Here is an 18,788-nt window from a genome sequence, read left to right as displayed (position 1 = left end):
AATGAGATAGCACAATGCACCTACCAGAGTGGCTAGTATGAGAAATACTGACAACAAAGAGAATGAATTGACAAGCTACAGGTGGGGGAAAAATTTTTTGCAAATCACGTATTCAACAACATACTTCTATCCACAACATATAAAGAACTCTCAGAATTCAACAGTAAGAAAACAATCTAATTTAAATGGGGGGCAGGGGGAGGCGGTGGGACATGAACACCTCACCAAAGAAGACATGTGGGTGGCAACCAAGCCCATGAAAAGATGTTCAATGTCATTGACCATTAGGAACATACAATTAAAAATCATGAAGAGAGACCACTGCACATCTGTCAGAATGGCTAAAACAGAAGGACTGACAATGCCAAGTGCTGCCACGGATGTGGAGCAACTGAAATGCTCATGTGTTACTGCCGTGGAATGCAAAAACAGTGCAGCCGCTCTGGACACAGTTTGGTAGGGTTTGTCTTTTAACAGACTTCTTAAGATAGGTTATATACTATAAAATTCACCCATATTTGGTGTATAATTGTGTTTTAGTGTGTGTACAGTTGTGTAACCATCATCACAAGCTAATTTTAGAACTTTTTCCTCATCCCCAAAAGAAACCCCCTACCCATCAGAAGTCACACCCACCCTCTGATCTTCCCCAGCCCTAGGCAACCACTAATCTACTTTCTGTCTCTACAGATTTGCCTCTTCTGGACTTTTCATATAAATATGCAATCATACAACATGTGGCCTATAGGGACTGGTTTATGTCACTCAGCATGTTTTCAAGGTCCATCCATGTCATAGCATGTGTCAGTACTTCATTCTTTTTTATGGCTGGACAGCATTCCACAGTATGGATAGACCACATTTTGTTTATCCATTGAGCAGCTGATGGACAATTGGATTGGTTGCACTTTTTGGCGATTGTGAATAGTGTTATGAATATTTGTGTTGCTATGTGACCCTGCTTCATCCTCAGTCTCTCTCAGTGATGCTTTTCTCATCTGCAAAATGAGGATGATAACACCTCATAATCACAGAATGAGGGGCAGGAGGGAAAGCACTTTGCAACCGTAAAATGCCGTGACAGAGCAAGGCCCGCTTTTTCAAGTCAGGCTCCTGAATCTTCCAGAATCCACTCTTAAAACTCAATGACCACAACATTGTAAATCAACTACATTTCAATAAAAATTAAAAAAAGAAAAATTCAGTGACTTAACGCCACCGAACCATATACTTTAAAATGGTTAAAATGGTACACTTTGTGTATATTTTACCAGAATAAAAAAACAAACTCAAAGTCACCACGGGCCAGGTCCTGGGCTGGCAGAGGACAAAACCGGAAGTCAGTTCCTCCCAAGCCACCTCTCTACACCCCCTAAAAGCAAAGCCAAGGAGGAAGCACCACCCACGTGGGCTCCAGTCACCCCCTCCCCCTTCACTTCTCTCAAGCCTCTCGGTTTATTTTTTCAAACTCAAGCAGATTTTGCCTTCTGCTCTATTCATGAATTTGTTTTCATGTGAAAAAAATGTGTTAAATGATTTGCCAATTCAATGACTGCCTGCCTCTCATTCTCCATCCCAAATTGCGGAGTCAGTGGAGTTTGAGGGACGTCCTCTTTCTCCTTTGGCTACATCCACCCCCAGCCCTGAAGGGGTGTAAGCCCCAGGTAGGGATGCCCAGGCCAGCCCAGCATACGGTGGGCAGGTTCGTGTCCCACGCGGGGAAGAGGAGCCATTCAGGGCAGAGCAATTTAAAGGGAAGGCACCTGCAAAGCCAAGGAGAGGGGAGCAGAAAGAGTCAAGGTGGGGTATTGCCTCTGTGCCCCAACTTTGCACTCTTTTAAGGACTCTATCCAGACGGGTGACCTCAGTGTTCGGAAAAAACATGCCCGTGAACCCATCTCTATGAAGGACTTCGAGCGTCGGGGAGACGGCCTCCCTCCATCTGCAGCCCGCCCCCCCTCAGAGGTCTCAAGTGATGACAACAGCTGTGCCATGAACCTCGGTGCTGGCTCTCACAGGTGGTGTTCCTAGTCCTAAAAACAGGCAGGGAACTGAAGCTCACAGACTCTAAGGAATCGGCCCCATATCACTCAGTAGGTGTGGGACTGGGTATTCAAACCAAGCCTGTCTCGATTCCAGCTGGGGCCATGGCATGGTGCCCTTTGCTGCCTCCCCCTACCCCCCGCCAAATTCCAGCCTGTCTCCTAAAATGTCATTGCATTCATTTCTACTCCCGCCCACCATTAGGCCCAGAAGAAAGGTAGTGCATTCTCTTGGCGTCTCCCTTAAGTATGAAGCCATTTTAGAGCAAAAGTCTCCACGTCTGCATCAGGCAGCCTGGCTAGCGGGATTTTTTCTGGCCTGATTTTCTCTAATTCTGGTGGTGATGAGCTGCCTAATAAAATTATGCTAAGTTTTGTGCATAGCGAGTAGCATCTTACACGCTAATTACTGGCCACATCTTTGAAGAATTCCTGTACAATTTCCAGGGTAATCAACTCACCTCTTTCCTTGGGTCTGATTAGTAGTTTGGGCAAACTGGAGCCCCCGGCCCTGGCCCCACTCGAATCAGCAGGGCTCTGGATGTCGTTAGCTACTCCAATTGCCTTCTAAAAAATCTGTTTCACATAAAAGGACAAATGAGAATGAGTATTTGCCCATCTTTAAGACACTAACTACATTCTTTTCCACAGCCTGTTCTCGTTATTATTTCTCTCTTCAGGAGGAATTTGAACACAGCCTGGGTTCCCGCACGCAGTTCATGACTGCAAAGCGCTTCCTCTTCGAAATCCGACCCAAGGGGGCATATTCTGGAAATGTGGCAGCTTCGAAGAACGTGACCCAGTTCATTCTTCTCTACTGGTTCTCCCTCCAGACTCACCTTCTAAGTCGGAGGTGGCCGGCTTTCCAGGGCTCGCCCAAGAACAATCACCTCTGCCCACTGCACCCCAGGCAGGGCTGAACAGAGACCCTTTGTAGTATTTGCTGGAAAAGCAAGAAGAAACTTCATCCAAGGACCGCCTTCTTCTCCTCTTTATATAATAGTTAGTGTCGTTTATGCCAATAAAGTCACGCAGAAATACTGGGCATGGCAGTGAGTTGATTCCAATGGGAGGGGTCTCGCCTCAACCCCCTTGGAACACAGAGGTGGAAACAAAGACAGGAAGGGATGGGTCAGTGAGTAGCAGGGAGAGAGTAAACTGGGGCCCCTTGGACAGAGTTCAGGTTCTGACACAGTTCGCGGGCCAACTTTAATAATGCTCGCTTGGTTCTCATACAGCACTCAGTCTGAATGCCATGGACCCTGGGCCCTACCTGCCTCCCCGCCCCACCCTCATCTCCTCCAACCTCCCTCTTGGTCTCAGCACTCCGGTGATGTGCCCGCCTTTCTGCTCCTCCAACATGCCTCAGCCTTTCCAACCCCAGGGCCTTTGCATACCCTGCTGCCCAAACACCATTTCCCCCAGAGCTTCCCACAGTTCCCTTCCTCTCATCCTTCAGGCTTCTGCTCCAGTGGTCCATCCCAAAGGGCCCTTCTCTGACCTCCATCACTTCCTCTGTCCATACTTTAACCATATAATCACTCTCTTCTCCCTCTCCCTGCTTTCGTCAGAGGACATTGGCGTCTGTATCTGTATGCCCACTGTCTCTCCCACACACAAGAAGATAATCACTATGAGGGCAGGAACTGTCCCTCTTGCTCTCCATTGTTGCTTCTTGCCCAAAGAACAGTACCCAACACATAGTAGGTGCTCAGTAAATATTTAGTGAATGAATGAATGAATGAATACATCAGCATATTCCACACAACTCCCATCCCTCTTTCTGGATTCTGTAATCTTCCATGAAGAAAAAAAAAAAATATTCCTGGGCTTATCTGGACCCAATAAAAGAAAAAATGTTCTTCTCTTAAATCTCTTGAAAATGAACAGCAGAGGCTTAGGAACACGAAGTTCTCAGTGTAAGCAAACAGAACCTGCAGGCTGAGTTCTAAGAAATGAGACCTGGCTGGTCACCGAGCATAGGGTGTGGGGCTGGTGACTTCACATATGATTCAGTTACCCCCAAATTTTAAGGGGAATCCATTTCAAAATCAAAACCTCAATATGGAAAGTGGAGGGTGGCTTTGCTTTGGCATTCTTACGAGAAGGCAGGCCTTCTGAAAAGATGCTACGTTGTAGATAACTCATCCACAAAAGGGGGAGCAGGGGGGAAGGGGAGAAACCCCAGGATCGGGCATACTTCTCTGCTAAGGCTTCAGATGAAAACCGATCCGGGAGTGCGTGATCCTCCAAAAATCTGCCAGCCCCCAAAGTACTTAAGTTATCCCTCCAACCACAGCCACATGGAGAACGAAATTAAATCCCACGGAAAGATTTGACTTTTTTTTTTTTTTTAACATTATGCAATGTTTGGATGAAAAAGGGGGGGGGGATATCAGAAGAAGAAGAAAAAAAAAACTCATCATTTTCCCAGAGTTTAGCACAGCTATTTCTAGCTTTTAACGATACATTTCACCATCACTTCATGGGTAGTTTTGAGAGGCGCAAAGGAGGGACTGCTCTGTTATGTAACCCATTTAAAGTAGGAAATTAGCAAGTCCTGAATGAATTCTGTTACTGTGCTCCAACTTGTGGAAAGTTTGGAGCGACTACAGTTCTATTTTGAGGTGAGCAAATCCATCATTTACAGATCAGCTCACAAATACTGCAGGGTTTCATGTCACCCTAAAAAGTTTCGTAACAAAAACAGTTAAAGTACTTGAGGTGTTGGGACATTTCGTCTCTAAACCTTATGAGCCTGAAGAGTGAGGAGGGCAAGGATTCCCAGTTGCCAATTATTCAAAAATGCAAATATCTGAGATCAAATAAATATTCATCTCACCCCCGCCCCCATCTTTTTTTCTTTTTTCTTTTTTTTTTCCCCAAGCTAAGTCCAGCAAAATAGTCTGGTCAACAACATAAAAAGAAATGTCTGTTTTTAACGGAGCCGTTGGCCATGAAATAAATTCTGAAGCTATGAAAGCAGCATCTTGAAACATAACAGTTAGGTATGCTGGGCCCGCCGGGCTGGAGAAAACAGGAAACAGAAATGTCTTTTGATCCTCAAGTTCCCCCTAGTGGCTCGGATGGAGGAGTGTCTGCACATTCATGGAATTTCACAGCAGGTAAAAGCGGTCTGAAGACTTTACATCGATGGCACGCGGCTAAGGAAAAGTACTGCCCTCTGCTCTTAAGCGCATGCGTCCTCCACGTGCCCGGGGAGCCGCTCTTGACTGAGGCACAGCTAATGTACAATCTCCTCTCGACTCCATAAACTGAGAACGGCCCTTTCAGCGGAGAGCCGGGGAGAGGAAGCCAGTAGCCCACGCTGCGAAGAGCTGCAAATTAAAACATTTGGCCAGTTGGATGTATAATCAGCTTCTTGAGACAGGAGTTTACAGCTGCTGGGCTCCTTTGGAAATGAAGACAGACTCTTACAAATGGCAAAACTGACGGTTGCAGATTGTACGTGGGTTTCTCAACCTCAACACTTTTGACGTCGGTTTGAATGGTCCCCTGCTGCGGGACTGCCCTGTGCAGTCTTCACTAGGTGCCAGCAGAGCACCACCCCTCCAAGTTGTGAGAACCAGAAGTGACTTCAGACATTGCCCCAGGTCCCCTGCAGGCCACAGTCACCTCTGGCTGAGAATCACCGGATTAGATGAATAAAATACCATGTCCTCTGTATCCTATACAATAGATTAAAAACCTCTTTTCCCTAAAACTTAAGTGACGGGGTTCCTAAATCTTCTATCACTTGATTATAAAAAAAAAATCTATACAAAGCAATCAAAGACTGGGTGTATAAATACAATATGAATCATAAAAATGTTCGTTTTTATATAGATCACTTTTTGAAATTCTAACATACCTGGAATAGACAACAGTACAGAATAATAAATTATGCATGGGTTTGGGGTTTTTTTTTTTTGCTGAAATTAAAATATTCTTTACCTGGAGAAAAAGCTATTTACATTTTATGTACCATGAGATACATACAACATAGCATTATAATAACAAGCTCTCATTTTGACACCAGAGTTTCATGTCCCTGCACAAATTAAAATGATCCCCAAAGGCATAAAGTACACAAGCTTTATTGGGCAACAGCAACGGGCCACGCTGGCAGACAATGAAAATAGAACCGCTCAGAGTCTCGCAGGATCACATGTGTGTCATCACAGGATCAAGAATTTAAATCATCTGGGAGCTCCTGCTAAATTAAAGCTCTGTACTATCACTTCCCTCTAATCAAAAAACGCTGTCCTGGTGAGTATTTGCCATGAGGATTACAGATAATCTACTAATGAGGAAGTCAAGGAGTCCCAGAGGAATTCACAGTCAGCCCCATTGCAACAAAATAATGAGCCACAATTTTTGTTTTTTGCAAATACCACGCCCCCCTCCCCACCTGCCCCCCAGCAAACACACTATTCACTGACATCGCCCAGCGACACCAACAGACCGTGTCTCCAACCATACTGTGACGGAGAAGACAGATTCCCGGGAACGCCGCGCTGGTGTGAGAAGATGCTGAGCATCTCCAAGTACTGCAGTGCTGCTCACATGCTTATCGGTTCCATCCAAGAGCATAATATATAATATATATATTTTTCCAAGACACAATGGACTTAATTAATGGAAATATTTCCTAAGATATATGTATAAATGACCAAATAAAAAGCTTTATGTTAAAAGAAGGGGGGAGAAATAAAGTCTGTTGTCTTTGCAAAGCTCCTGGTATATTTCTCAATGAAAAACAAAACCGTGAGTGATAGGATTTTAACGCAGTGAAAACCAAGTATGTCTTCAAAACACTTGAGGTGACATCATATACTCACACATACACACATTGCAAACACACCAAAAGGATCCAAATAAAAATGGCTGATAGGGCTTCCCTGGTGGCGCAGTGGTTGAGAGTCCGCCTGCCGATGCAGGGGACTCGGGTTCGTGCCCCGATCCCGGAAGATCCCACATGCCGTGGACCTGCTGGGCCCGTGAGCCATGGCCGCTGAGCCTGCGCGTCCGGAGCCTGTGCTCCGCAACGGGAGAGGCCACAACAGTGAGAGGGCCACGTACAGCAAAAAAAAAAAAAATGGCTGATAGGTGTTGGCCTTAAGTACGATGGAGCAGAAGAAGATGCAGGTCCCATCTGCAATTTTGGCGCAGGTTTAAAATGCTGCCCCACGAAGGCGCAAGGGCATTCCCACCCCCACCCCGGGAAAAACAAAACAAAGAGTAAAAGCAAAAGTCTAGAGAAAGAAAAATAGGCATGATCGTGTCCATTTCCAATGAGCACAAAAGCCCAAAATACATTCAAAAGTACTGTCAGCATAACCTAAATTTTCAGTGGAAAACATACGGAGGAAAGGGTAAGCAGATGTTGGTATTTAAGATCACTGCTACGAAAAAGGGTTTCACTTAAGGGAAGCGAGTCTGGGATCTGGCTATAATAAAGCTAAAAGTGGGAGGAATCCCAGCTCTGGGCCTCCCAGCTCCAGGTGGCTGTAAACAGATGGTTTGCTCCGATCTCAAGATGCTCCTTGGGATGACCTTCAGCGCTTTAGAGTGAAGTTCTCCGCCCCAAGCAACCCAAATAAGTGCAGCCAGTCTCATGGAGCACCATAAGCAACACACACATGCACGTGCACACTCTCAAATTAGCATTGAAACGGGCAGATACAAGAAATCACTCAAGATGGAGACACTTGTCTCGTCATTTTCCTAGAGAAAGGGAGGGAAAAAGAGACACCAAACACGTTCCTCGCTTTCCCACACACACACCATTACCAAAAAATATAATAAAAAGAATCATCAAATAATAAAATTAAGTTACTCTGACAGAAACACCTAATGTTGTCAAAGGGAAGGGGGAGGTGTAATTTTTACTTTGAGGAAAGTATTTAAACAGTGCCGATTGTGGGCCAGGGGCCTCTGGCTGTCGGAGTCTTGGGGCCACTGAATTCCAAGGCGAGGGGACCTCCAAGGTGTCAACGGTGTTTCCTAAGTTCCTTCCAGACTGGTGAACGGAATCCTTATGCTTTTTGTGAATTCAGCAGTTTCCTTAAAATGGCTTGGATTTCTTGTCTGTGTCTTTGTCTTCTCCCCACAGCTAAGCTAACATGGGAAGTGCCTGTGTACGCAGATCCTCTGTCAGGATTATGGGCTGATGTGTGCACGTCAGGATCGTGTACACTCAGCTGACTTGTGGCTCCCGCCACGTGGGTCTCTAGAGTTTGAGAAGCACACGTGTGTTTTCCTAGATACTCCGGACCCCGGAAGGTGGTGGGAGCAGGCTGCCCCCTGGCAGGGTGGCTCTACAACACGGTCACGGTCCCCATTTGCATTTTAGTCCCTCTCACCCTTGGCCGCCTCCACCAGGGTACGGTCGAAAGGCAGAACGAGGGGGTCTGTTGATGGCACAAACGCACCTGCAACCTCCAGGCGCAGCTTCTTCTGCCCCTCTGGGACGCTTTCTCCCTCCCAGATGCCAAGCAAGAGTTTAGGTGTTGACTTTCAAAGTCAACCCAAGCACCTCGATCAAAACTGGGAATTAAGGAAAAGACCAAAGAGCCTATCTTCATTCCCTGTCACTGCTGGAAACACCTAAAAATTGCCATGAGACCTACCTGGAGGAGCCATCACCTGTCTGTGAACAAGGTCAAGTTCAGGGTTTGAGAACTGGGAGTAGAAATACCTTTAGACTTCCGGTTATACAGGCTGACTTCCAAGAAGACAGACAGGTACCAAAACGCTGAGCACAACGTCCTCTCGCTCCGCCTCTGAAATCACATAAAATCACCCAGCAAAGATGTCAGACCTACTCGCCCCTTCTCAAAGTTTTGGACAAGGATCCTCTTCCTGAATAACCATCCATTCAATACAACATTTACGTCCTGTAAATGTTTTCTGTGGGGCAGAAATGGCCGGGACAGAATGGGGAAAATCCTGCGAAACTGCAGAATCTTAAAACTAAAATAGAAGTGATGTCATAGCCAATTTCGCAGTGCCTGCAACTTAACTGTCCTTCTATAAAGTTTTAAAAGGGCAACAGAAATACGCGAGCGTATCAAGTGCTCCAAAGTCAAGGGCCTCGTGTCCCCAGCTGTCCAAGAGCAGGCCGACCCTGGGGTGGCAGCCGTAACTTACATCTCTGAAGCACATGAAGAAGAACCCGGCTGAAGGACTGGAGGGTCTGGACTCATAAAGAATTCATCACAGATCTAAGATCTCGAGCACGATCAGCTCTTGCAGACCCACCAACCTAATCCTCTGGCACACACATGTGGCTTCTGCCAGGAGAGACTTGAAAACCCAAGAAAGCTTTGCCGGGCCACATCCAGCACTTGAAAATTCTCTTCTTCCCCTGAAACAAGAAGCCACAGCTTTATAGGAAACACACATGCGTGGGCCCCACCCTGGTGGGGAGAGGAATCTCTACTCCTGGCTGCCTTCCAGCGAGTTCCCCTTGAAATCTGTAGGCAGCGCAACGGAGCCCAGACCCCAGAGCTGCAACCCGGGCCTCCTTCCACTGGGGCTCCTCGCTCAAGGCTGCCACCCATGGATGGCAGCGGGCTAAGACGCCTCTGCCTTTGTCACTGTGTCCTCAGTAATTCCTCCTAACAGGAAACAGATTTCTGTGGACGTAAAGAGCCCCAGTCCCTGACCTTTCCACTTTAGACTCAGAGGGTCTGAGTCACATGTGCTACGGTGCCTAAAGAATTAGCTGAGTCTCCTGTCACACTGTCGACACATTTAGGGGCCGTTTGGTGGCACGTTTCCTGCTAAAACAACTCTGCTGAAAATGTCTCAGGGTGTCCTCAGATAGCCAGCCACAGGCTTTGTAATTGTTACCAGATCCGAACAAAGCAAGATAACACCTTTGAAATTCTTTTACAAGGTGACAGGTGATGTTAACTCCAGGCCACAGATGCTGAATTGCAGGAAGGATAACGGACCGGATTTACGGTTCTCTCTCTCTCTTCTGCTCGCTTCTCATGTGGTTTTCTGTAATCCTAGGAATCCAGTGCCGCTTCGATAAGCAGGGCTGCCTTAGAGAGGATATTTAGCATTTCCAAATTGAGATTATTGTCTGGTTAACTTTTTACCAAATGTCACCGTCTTTTCCCCAAAACCTATACTGAGAGCTTTATCTTTCTCTGAAACCAGTTTAAGAGCAGAACGACGTAAAAGTGCACACACACTAGGATTGTTTAAAACAACAACCAAAAAGCCCTCTACAGTCTTCGACCAGACAGAAACTTTTATCACATGACAACAAAATTCAACTCATAAGGAAGCCTGCACAGTGACCCACAAATAAATCTCTCGGCTGAGTCACCGGTTTTCACACAGTCACATTCACTCGACTGTGAATCACCAGGGGCTCAGACAGGCCCGCATGGGGCCCTCTTAGGCGCCTCCCTCCAGTTTATTCGGTGTCGGGCTCCGTGGAAGCGCAGAGCCTCTTCATATCAGAACCGCACGTGGGAGCCACCACTGCACAATCCACGGGTGGTGGTTAATAGAAATGCAACTTGATCTCTGTCCGCCAGGAGAGTGCAGAGACCGGGGTCCTCTCCCGAGCGCACGGCCTAGGACGTGAGCTTCGAGTAGCTGGGAGGGGAGAACCGCCTTCGCAGGTACTTGAGGACATAGAGGGGCAGACAGCTCACCAGAGTGATGACAGACACTTTCCACAAGAAGGACAATGTGGCAATGAAGTACACGTCTGCAAGCAAACAGAAGACAGCGGTGAGCGGGCGGGAACGTGCCGCCCAGAGCCGGCGGGGCGGCAGGGCCATCGGAGGGGACGCGGGCTTCTCTCCCGCAGGGGATGTGCTGATGGCACCCAGGCTGCCAGCCTGACTTCCCTTCCCTGTCTCTCTCCTCCTCTCCTGACCCGCTTCTGGAGCTCCCGGACCTTCCGTGAAATGCTGTTTTCAACAACTCGGAAAAGAAAACTATGGGCAAAAAAATGCCCCTTCCAAGTGTTTTTGATTTGGAATCTGACAGCTGGAGCTTTTCTTTCTAAACCCAGCAGAAAGTGACGCTCAAACACACAGTTCTTCCCAGCAACGTTTCCCCCCTTCGCCTCAGCAATGGTCACAGAAGCCAGAGCCGGGTCTGAGGGTGGTGCAAAGGGGGGCGGAGACCCCTCGTCAGGAAGAGTGTGACCTGGAGGGGCGGGGAACTCCCTTTCCTGCCGCCACACAGTCAGGCCTGCAGTTCCGAGGGTTTTGCAACAGAGGAGCGACAGCTAATGACTTTCAACAGTACCGGGAGTGGATGCCGGGCAGCCGCCTTCCCTGCCTCTTGAGCACAGGCTGGGGGAAATGCAGCGGGCACTGAGTAAGCACCTACTAAGTGCCAAGCCCAGGGCCCCAACCATGGGCCCAGTCCTGACTGGTCCACATCTAAGGTGACGACCAAAGCTTCTTGAGGGCAGAGCTTGCATCTTCTAAGCCTCTGTGACTCCCTGGCCTCAAGCCACTGAGCGCACAGTAGGTGCTCACAAAACCTATTCAGAGAGACTTTTCAAACAAGTGTGAAACTGTTCTAAGACTTCACTTTTCACGGGAATGCTCCTTTTTCCTTTATCAAAACCTTCTTAAAGAGCGTTTACTGATACAGAAGAGGCGTGATAGAAGATGCTTTCATGACAAGGCAGAGTTTCTCAAGCTAATAACACTGCTAAGTCCTGCTAGACTGTCATTTACTCTCTGGATTCTCACCATCTCCATAGCTCCACGGAGCCCAGCACAGTGACCAGCTCCCTGGAGAAGCCCACTAGGTCCTTACAGGACTGAACGAATCTGCTTCTAAGCCAGCAGGCACGGCGTGGTTTTAAAGAAAACACTCTACATTAAGATCATGCCCGCGAGCCTCAGTTCCAAGAGGCTGATTCTCAACTGCCACTTGTCCCAAGGGACGCCAGTGAGAAAAGGGCGGGCAGCTGAGTACAAAGGCCTGCTGGTGAGACCCCTGGACCTGATGGGCGGACCCTAAGTGCAGGGGGGGTCTTACCGATAAATTCGTGGAGGAAGACCAGGGAGGCGATGTAGCAGGCCAGGCTGAGCAGCTCGGCCACCGTCATAAGCCAGTGCCAGGTCTGGATGGTCAGGGCCACCATTAGCAGCTCCGTGAGGATCAGCGACGTGAAGGAAATCGCCACAATGTGCACGAATTCCGACTCAAACAGCAGCAGCGCCCCGTACATGATGGTGCTCCCTGCAAAGGCGGAGGGAAGTCTGGGTGGGGAGGGGCTTCTGCTGGCCACGCAGCCCTCCCTGCTGGGAGCCGATGCTTCCCCCTCCTTCCCCACTGAAGGCTCACCCTGCTCACTCTCATCTTGTCCTTTTGTTTTCCCCATTCAGACATGAAAGGTACCATTTGTTAAAGGAGGTTAATGAGTGGTACTTTATGGAGGTTTGAAAGAGGCATCACATCCTAGTTTTCCTATGTTCCCTTTTGGCTGTATATAAGAGAGTTTATTTTTATTTTTATTTTTTTAACATCTTTATTGGAGTATAATTGCTTTACAATGGTGTGTTAGTTTCTGCTGTATAACAAAGTGAATCAGTTATACATATACATATGTCCCCTTATCCCCTCCCTCTTGTGTCTCCCTCCCACCCTCCCTATCCCACCCCTCTAGGTGGTCACAAAGCACCGAGCTGATCTCCCTGTGCTATGCGGCTGCTTCTCACTAGCTATCTATTTTACACTTGGTAATGTATATATGTCCATGTCACTCTCTCACTTCGTCCCAGCTTACCCTTCCCCCTCCCCGTGTCCTCAAGTCCATTCTCTATGTCTGTGTCTTTATTAATAGAGAGTTTATAACTGGATAGAGAGGAAGAGGAAGAGATAGAGAGGAAAACAAGGAAAAGAGGCAGAGAGAGCAACTATCTGGATTGGGTGGAACAAGAAATAGACGTTTTTGTGTATTATTTTAAATGACAGATGCAGCCAGCCACAGAAGAACAAATACTGTACAATCCCATGTATACGAGGGATCTAAGTAGTCACATTCATAGAGACAAAGTAGAATGGTGATTACCAGGAAATGTAGGGAGGAAGGAAAGAGGCGTTTGTTGTTGAATGGATACAGAGTTTCAGTTTTGCAAGATGAAAAAGTTCTGGGGATCTGTTTCACAACAACGTGAACATACGGGACACTACTGAACTGCGCATTTAAGAAGAGTTAGATGGTAAATGTTATGCTTTGTCTCCTTTACCCCCCTCCCTGCCCCCGAATACAAAAAATGACAGGGGCAACCAAGAGAGACCCTCAAGGAATTACGCACCTGCAACTGAGGAGAGAAAGGGAAGTGGGGGAGGGTCCAGGTAAGTGCATTTTCATCCAGAATCGCAGGAACTCAATGGGGAATGGCTCACGTTGATCAAAAACACTAGCTACATGAGATTCCTGCTCAAGAGCAGGGCCAGGAGACCCTAAACCCCCAAACTCCTCAAATGACTGTACTGTTACAACAGTACTGGGGATGCAGGGGGAACTTGGTGGGGGGGGGTAGGGAGGGGCACCTGGGGCGCCGGCCCAAATATGTGTGGGAGTAACATGACATACATGTCACTTCGCTATACTTCTCAAACAAACAAAAAAAACCCTCAAATTGTTTCAATGATAATTTAGCCTCCTAACAAATTCAACGGTCTACACTTTTTGACCACACATCCCATCAGAAAAAAACACTAAGAATGAATCCCTAATGGACGATGTGGATTTGTAAATTATCCATGTGTGCCTCTGCAGACAGACACAGAGAAGTAGCAGGACCACTGTGCCAATGTATCAGGTACATTATAAAACATACATGACAAGAGAAGTTCTAAAAAGAGGAAAAAACGAATACGAAGAGAGGTTCTGACATTTCCTTTTCATATTCCAGTAAATCATCTTACAAAGCCTGTACAGTCTGAGGGACCCTCTCTGGAGGCCACAGAAGTAAATATGTTGTTCAAGAACTACAACTTGACTTCAGAAAAAGTATCAGAACATTCCAGAAAGCGACCACTTTTTGTTACAATGTCTTGAACACCCCAGCAGGGTTTGATTAGTATTAGTTGTACTTTTCTCTGACTTTGTCTCAGTTAAGCGGACGGCACCACCTCACATGTGTGACTCTGTGCCTGATGGGCAAGGCCTGAGAACCCGAGGAGGGGGGCCCCCTCAGACACAGCGCCACACTCCTTACTGCAATCTCAGGATTCCAGCTGCTTCTCTTTGTGTGCTACAGACAATAGAATGGTGAAGTTGACCCTGGGGCCAAGGCCAGAGCATAAGACAACAGGTGGTTTCACCCGTCCTTACCTTGATAGATGCTGATCAAAACCCATATCAAGAATGTCTTGTAGGACAACGGCCGCCCCTGAATGAGAGAGAGGAAGACAGAGAGGGCTAGCGTGCGGGGCTCATCCAGGGCCGAGGCACCGTCAGGCTACCCTCCACCAACCAGACAAGGCAACCTGCCTGTTTTCATCAAAACAGTGGCTCACACACATCAAAATACATTAAAGAAATGACGTTTTTAAAAGAGAATTGATATTAGATGGAAATATTGGGTTGTCCCAAAAGTTCGTTCGGGTTTTTCCGTAAGATGTTACAGAATAACCTGAATGAACTTTTGGCCCAACCCAATAAATCTGCTCTTTATCAAAAATCCCGAGGACCAACAAATGCAATTACACACACACATTTTTCAGGAGTGTACACAAAAGCATTTCCAGGAACAGACACAAGTTGCAGCTACAAAATGGAACTGTCAGGGGCTTTTTAAAAAGGCATTAGAAGGTTTGTTTTAAAAGTTGACAGATCACTGTACAGTTTAATATTCTTTACATGTGCATATCGTACTTTGAGAAAAGACATATACTCCCACGCCTTCCTCTCAAAAGAAAGCCACCAGTTCAAGTGCGTTCACATCAGACATGGAGGGTCTGTGTGAAATATGTTAAAAGAGGGAGGGAGGGAGGGAGGGAAGAAGGAAGAAACAATGGATAAGGAGGAAGGAAGGAAGGAAGGAGGAAGGGGCTCAGTGAACCTTGAGGAGATCCTTGTAGAGCTCAGGGTACAGCATAGCAACTTCTGACTTGACATCTTTGTCCAGGACCAGAGAAAACACAGGAAACATGGTATAGATGGTGGAGTACCTTGGAGAAAAAAAATCACCACAGGTAATATCCAGCCAGTGGAGTACGAGCCATGTGCTGCCCCAGCCTCTGGAGCCCAATTTCCATTCCTTCATTCAACTACTACGTACTGAGCACCTGGTATGTGCCAAAGCCAGTTCGAGCACTTGGAGATTCAAGATGAAAAGCAGACCACAACACCTGCCTTCGGAGAGTTTCCGTGCTGGTCAGTGAGTCAAAAAACAAATTCAGTAAACTATACCGTGTGCTGTGTGCTGGAGGTAAAGTGCTGAGGAGGGAAATACAACGGGGAAGAGGGAATGAGGCATGGGGTGGGGTGGTGCAATTTTAGAGAGGGTGGACAGGAGACGGGGCATTTGAGAAAACACCCGCAACACCCGCAAGAGGTGGGAGGGAGGCCATGCCAATATCCGAGGGAAGAGCATTCCAGGCAGAGAGAACAGCAAGTGCAAAGGCCCTGAGGTGGAGGCGTGTCTGTCCTGTTTGAAGAACAGCGAGGCTGCCAGTCTGGGTGGAGCTGAGCGGGTGAGGGGGAAAGCGAAGAGATGAGAACCAAGAGGGAAAAGGGGACCAGATCATGGGGGGGGCGGGCACATAGAGCACAGTTCAGGGAACCCCTGGTTCTATTCAGGCATGTTCTGCCTCTCTTCCAGGACCTGACAAAGGATAGGCCATTTTTCCAATTAGAAGCAGGCAGAATTCCAGTGCCTACTTTCAGGCTGAACATAAGAAGATGGAAGGCATACTTTTTAAGACTCCACTGGGACCAGTCGGCCTCTCTGTGCTTCCCACCTTGGTAACCAGGGGAGCGCCCTGCCAGCATCTCTATCTAGGGCATGTGGTAACCAAACTCCACCTACCTGGGGAATTCAGAGACTGAGCACATCCTCTCAAAAGGTCAAAAGGAACGTCCTAAATTCCAGGTCAGGAACGGGGGGTGGGTTTGATAGCAAATGTAGCAAACATCCAAGGGACAGCATGCCTCACAGGTCAGTGGCACGCAGTGGCCAAGCTCTATCAGGGGTAACCTGGAGAGAGCATGGCTCTGGCCGCCTTAGAGACCCACCAGCAGGATGGTCCACTATGGGCAGCCATGGCAGAGAGGGTACTTTCCAGATGCCCCTTCCACTCTTTCTAAGACCCCTCAGTGATTTCCTAAGAAATCACTGTCTGTGAAGCTTCACTCTTGCCTGGTGTATCAATCAGCTAACAACCTCAGGCTCTCGTGGGCGAGCATTCTTCAACCATCAGGTAGGTGTGGACCACAAACAGATCGGACTCTGCATGCGCAATTTGGCTAAGGGCTTACCAGTTCAAAAACGTATTCATTCAAGAAGGTTCTACACCAGACTGCCAGACCTGCCTTGACCTGGGGACTGAAGGGTCTTCACATGATGCTTCCTCCTTCTTCTGTGGCATGTTAGGGAGGTTTCATTAAAAATTAATACCTTGCCTGGACTTCCTTACCCAATGATGAGGAATCCTTGATAGAGAGGAACGGAGGCAAAGTAAAACACGGAGGAAAAGACAGCCTGTGCCGAGGAAAAAGGAGGATGTTACCAAAAACCATGACCAAAGCCCTCGTGTTTGTATCAGAAAAATAACAGCCAACGCTTACAGAGCACTTATTTTACACCCACACGGTTACGGTGCGTTAAGTATATTAGCTCATTTAACTACTATAGCAACCCTCTGAAGGAGGTACTGTTATCATCATCCCCATTTTACAGATGAGGGAAGTAAGGCACAGAGAGGTTAAGTGACTTGCCCAAGATAGCACAGCTCATAAGGGACAGAGCCAGGAGTCACACCGGAGAGTTTAGCTCCAGGGTCCACTCTCAGCTCTGCTGTGAACATTTATTAAGTTACACAAGCTGGACCCGGAAATACTTTGTATCTGATCTCAGTGAATCTCCAGAAGAACGCATGAGATCAAGTCCTAATACCCCCTACATTTTACAGAAGGGGAAACTGAGCACCTAAATGGCCCTGCGGGACTCAAGCCCAGTTCTGTCTCCAGAGCCCACACTCCTGACGGCTCAGAATTACCACCTCTCTGGGTGTACAATCGCTAAACGAGTTGGTGTACGTATTGGAAACAGGTAGGGAAAAATGGCCTCCACTGTGAGGATATGCACCAGTTAGTTACCCTGAAGGGTAGGACCGCAGAGAAGGCTTCACTTCTCAGATTACATGTTTCACTCTTCTTGGAAATTTTTACAAAGAGCCCACAACCTGCTACTTTTGCAATTAGACAAAAGCAATAAAGATATTTACGAACGCCTACTGAAATGTCTGCTTCCGGATTTGGAAAATATTAGCTACTGGCAGTGAGAAGTAGGCTAGGGAGATAAAATCAGGCTTGATCCTCTGTGACTTCCTTCTCTGAACATCTACGGGCCAACAGAAGCAAAGTGACCTCAAAGCTAATTTCTATCAGTATAAAACGTACGGGAGGCCAGGGATAACTGTTGCCTAAAGGCTTTTTAAAAACCGAACGTGGAGGAAAAGGCTGGGCCAGGCTAGTGGTTAAAAAGAGCGTGGGACAGAGACCCCTTCCCCTCATCACCCGCTGTGGGTGTTCGCTTGGCACAGAGCTCAGAACACAGGTGGCACCTAGAGCCATGGTCACGGGCAGCCCCGGCCACACCCGGTCGTGATTTCAGAACTGAAAGGTGCAATCTGTTTTTCAAATGACTTCTCACCCAGGCTGGGCCACTGCACAGGAAGGATGGTTATAAAGACGTCAAGAATCTGGTGTTCAGTTTTACAGAGCAACACCAGGAGCCTCCTTCTCTAAAAGGGCCAGACTGACCATAAAGCCTTCACCCCGGAAAGAGCACTGTGTGCTATGCCTTCATCTACCTAAGAGCCCACTACCCTCAAGGTGCAATTCGAACGGGACTTGCTCTCAGCCAGTCACTTTCAGCACAGTGGACAGGGTTAAGGGCGTTTTTTTGGCTTTTTTTTTTTTTTTTCCTACAGCACAAAGAACAATTCCTCCTGCTAGAATTTTTTTTCTGAATCGATGTTCATGGTAACATACAGGCATTACAGAAGTCAGCTCACCCAGGCCAGCTTTTGTGTGTTTGCCCAGGGACAAGCTGATTAATCTCCCAGTGATTAAAACCATGACATTATCCAGGTCAGTTGATGAGCTAACATAAAATAAAAGTACAGATGTGGTCCGACGAACCGTAGCAGCTGTTAGCGTTTAGACTGTGTTGATGAAAATCACTGTAAGGCTCCTTCACTCATAAATGCAATAGATCCTGAAAACATAAACCGCCCACCCCACCAAAGGCACGGATGAGCCAGTGGAGGGTGAATTCTCATGTACACCAGGAAGCACCACTCGACCCTTTAAGGCAGGGTGTCTTTCATGTATGGTTAAACACCTTTCCCACAAATTAAAACATCACCTTAGGTTTATACATTAGCCTGTTTTGTTTTGATTAATAATGGTAAGGACGCCTTCAGCACTTGATGCCTTATAAAACTCTCTGCTTTTCAAAGTAGCCCTGTCTGAGGGGCAAGGGCCAAGATGCTTGGATGGAGTGATGGAGAAGT

At 47.4% G+C, this 18,788-nt stretch overlaps 1 protein-coding gene across 1 annotated transcript in view; it reads right to left on the bottom strand.

Annotated features, from left to right (window-relative positions):
- Nucleotides 1–6,123: 6,123 nt before the first annotated feature.
- ATP9A (ATPase phospholipid transporting 9A (putative)) overlaps nucleotides 6,124–18,788 on the bottom strand; it is a 135,538-nt gene continuing 122,873 nt past the window's right edge. The window contains exons 24-28 of the mRNA XM_082600340.1: nucleotides 16,686–16,750; nucleotides 15,110–15,218; nucleotides 14,380–14,437; nucleotides 12,072–12,275; nucleotides 6,124–10,776 (exon numbers count right to left, since the gene is read on the bottom strand). Of these exons, the coding sequence (XP_082456466.1) occupies nucleotides 10,640–10,776; nucleotides 12,072–12,275; nucleotides 14,380–14,437; nucleotides 15,110–15,218; nucleotides 16,686–16,750 (573 nt within the window). The 3' untranslated portion in view covers nucleotides 6,124–10,639. The remainder of the gene's footprint in view (nucleotides 10,777–12,071; nucleotides 12,276–14,379; nucleotides 14,438–15,109; nucleotides 15,219–16,685; nucleotides 16,751–18,788) is intronic.

The sequence above is a fragment of the Mesoplodon mirus genome, assembly GCF_964341445.2.
Source record: "Mesoplodon mirus genome assembly, chromosome: 15".
Taxonomy (NCBI): Eukaryota; Metazoa; Chordata; class Mammalia; order Artiodactyla; family Ziphiidae; genus Mesoplodon; species Mesoplodon mirus.
The sequence above is the reverse complement of the archived record's forward strand: the minus strand, read 5'-3'. Positions and strand labels throughout refer to the sequence as shown.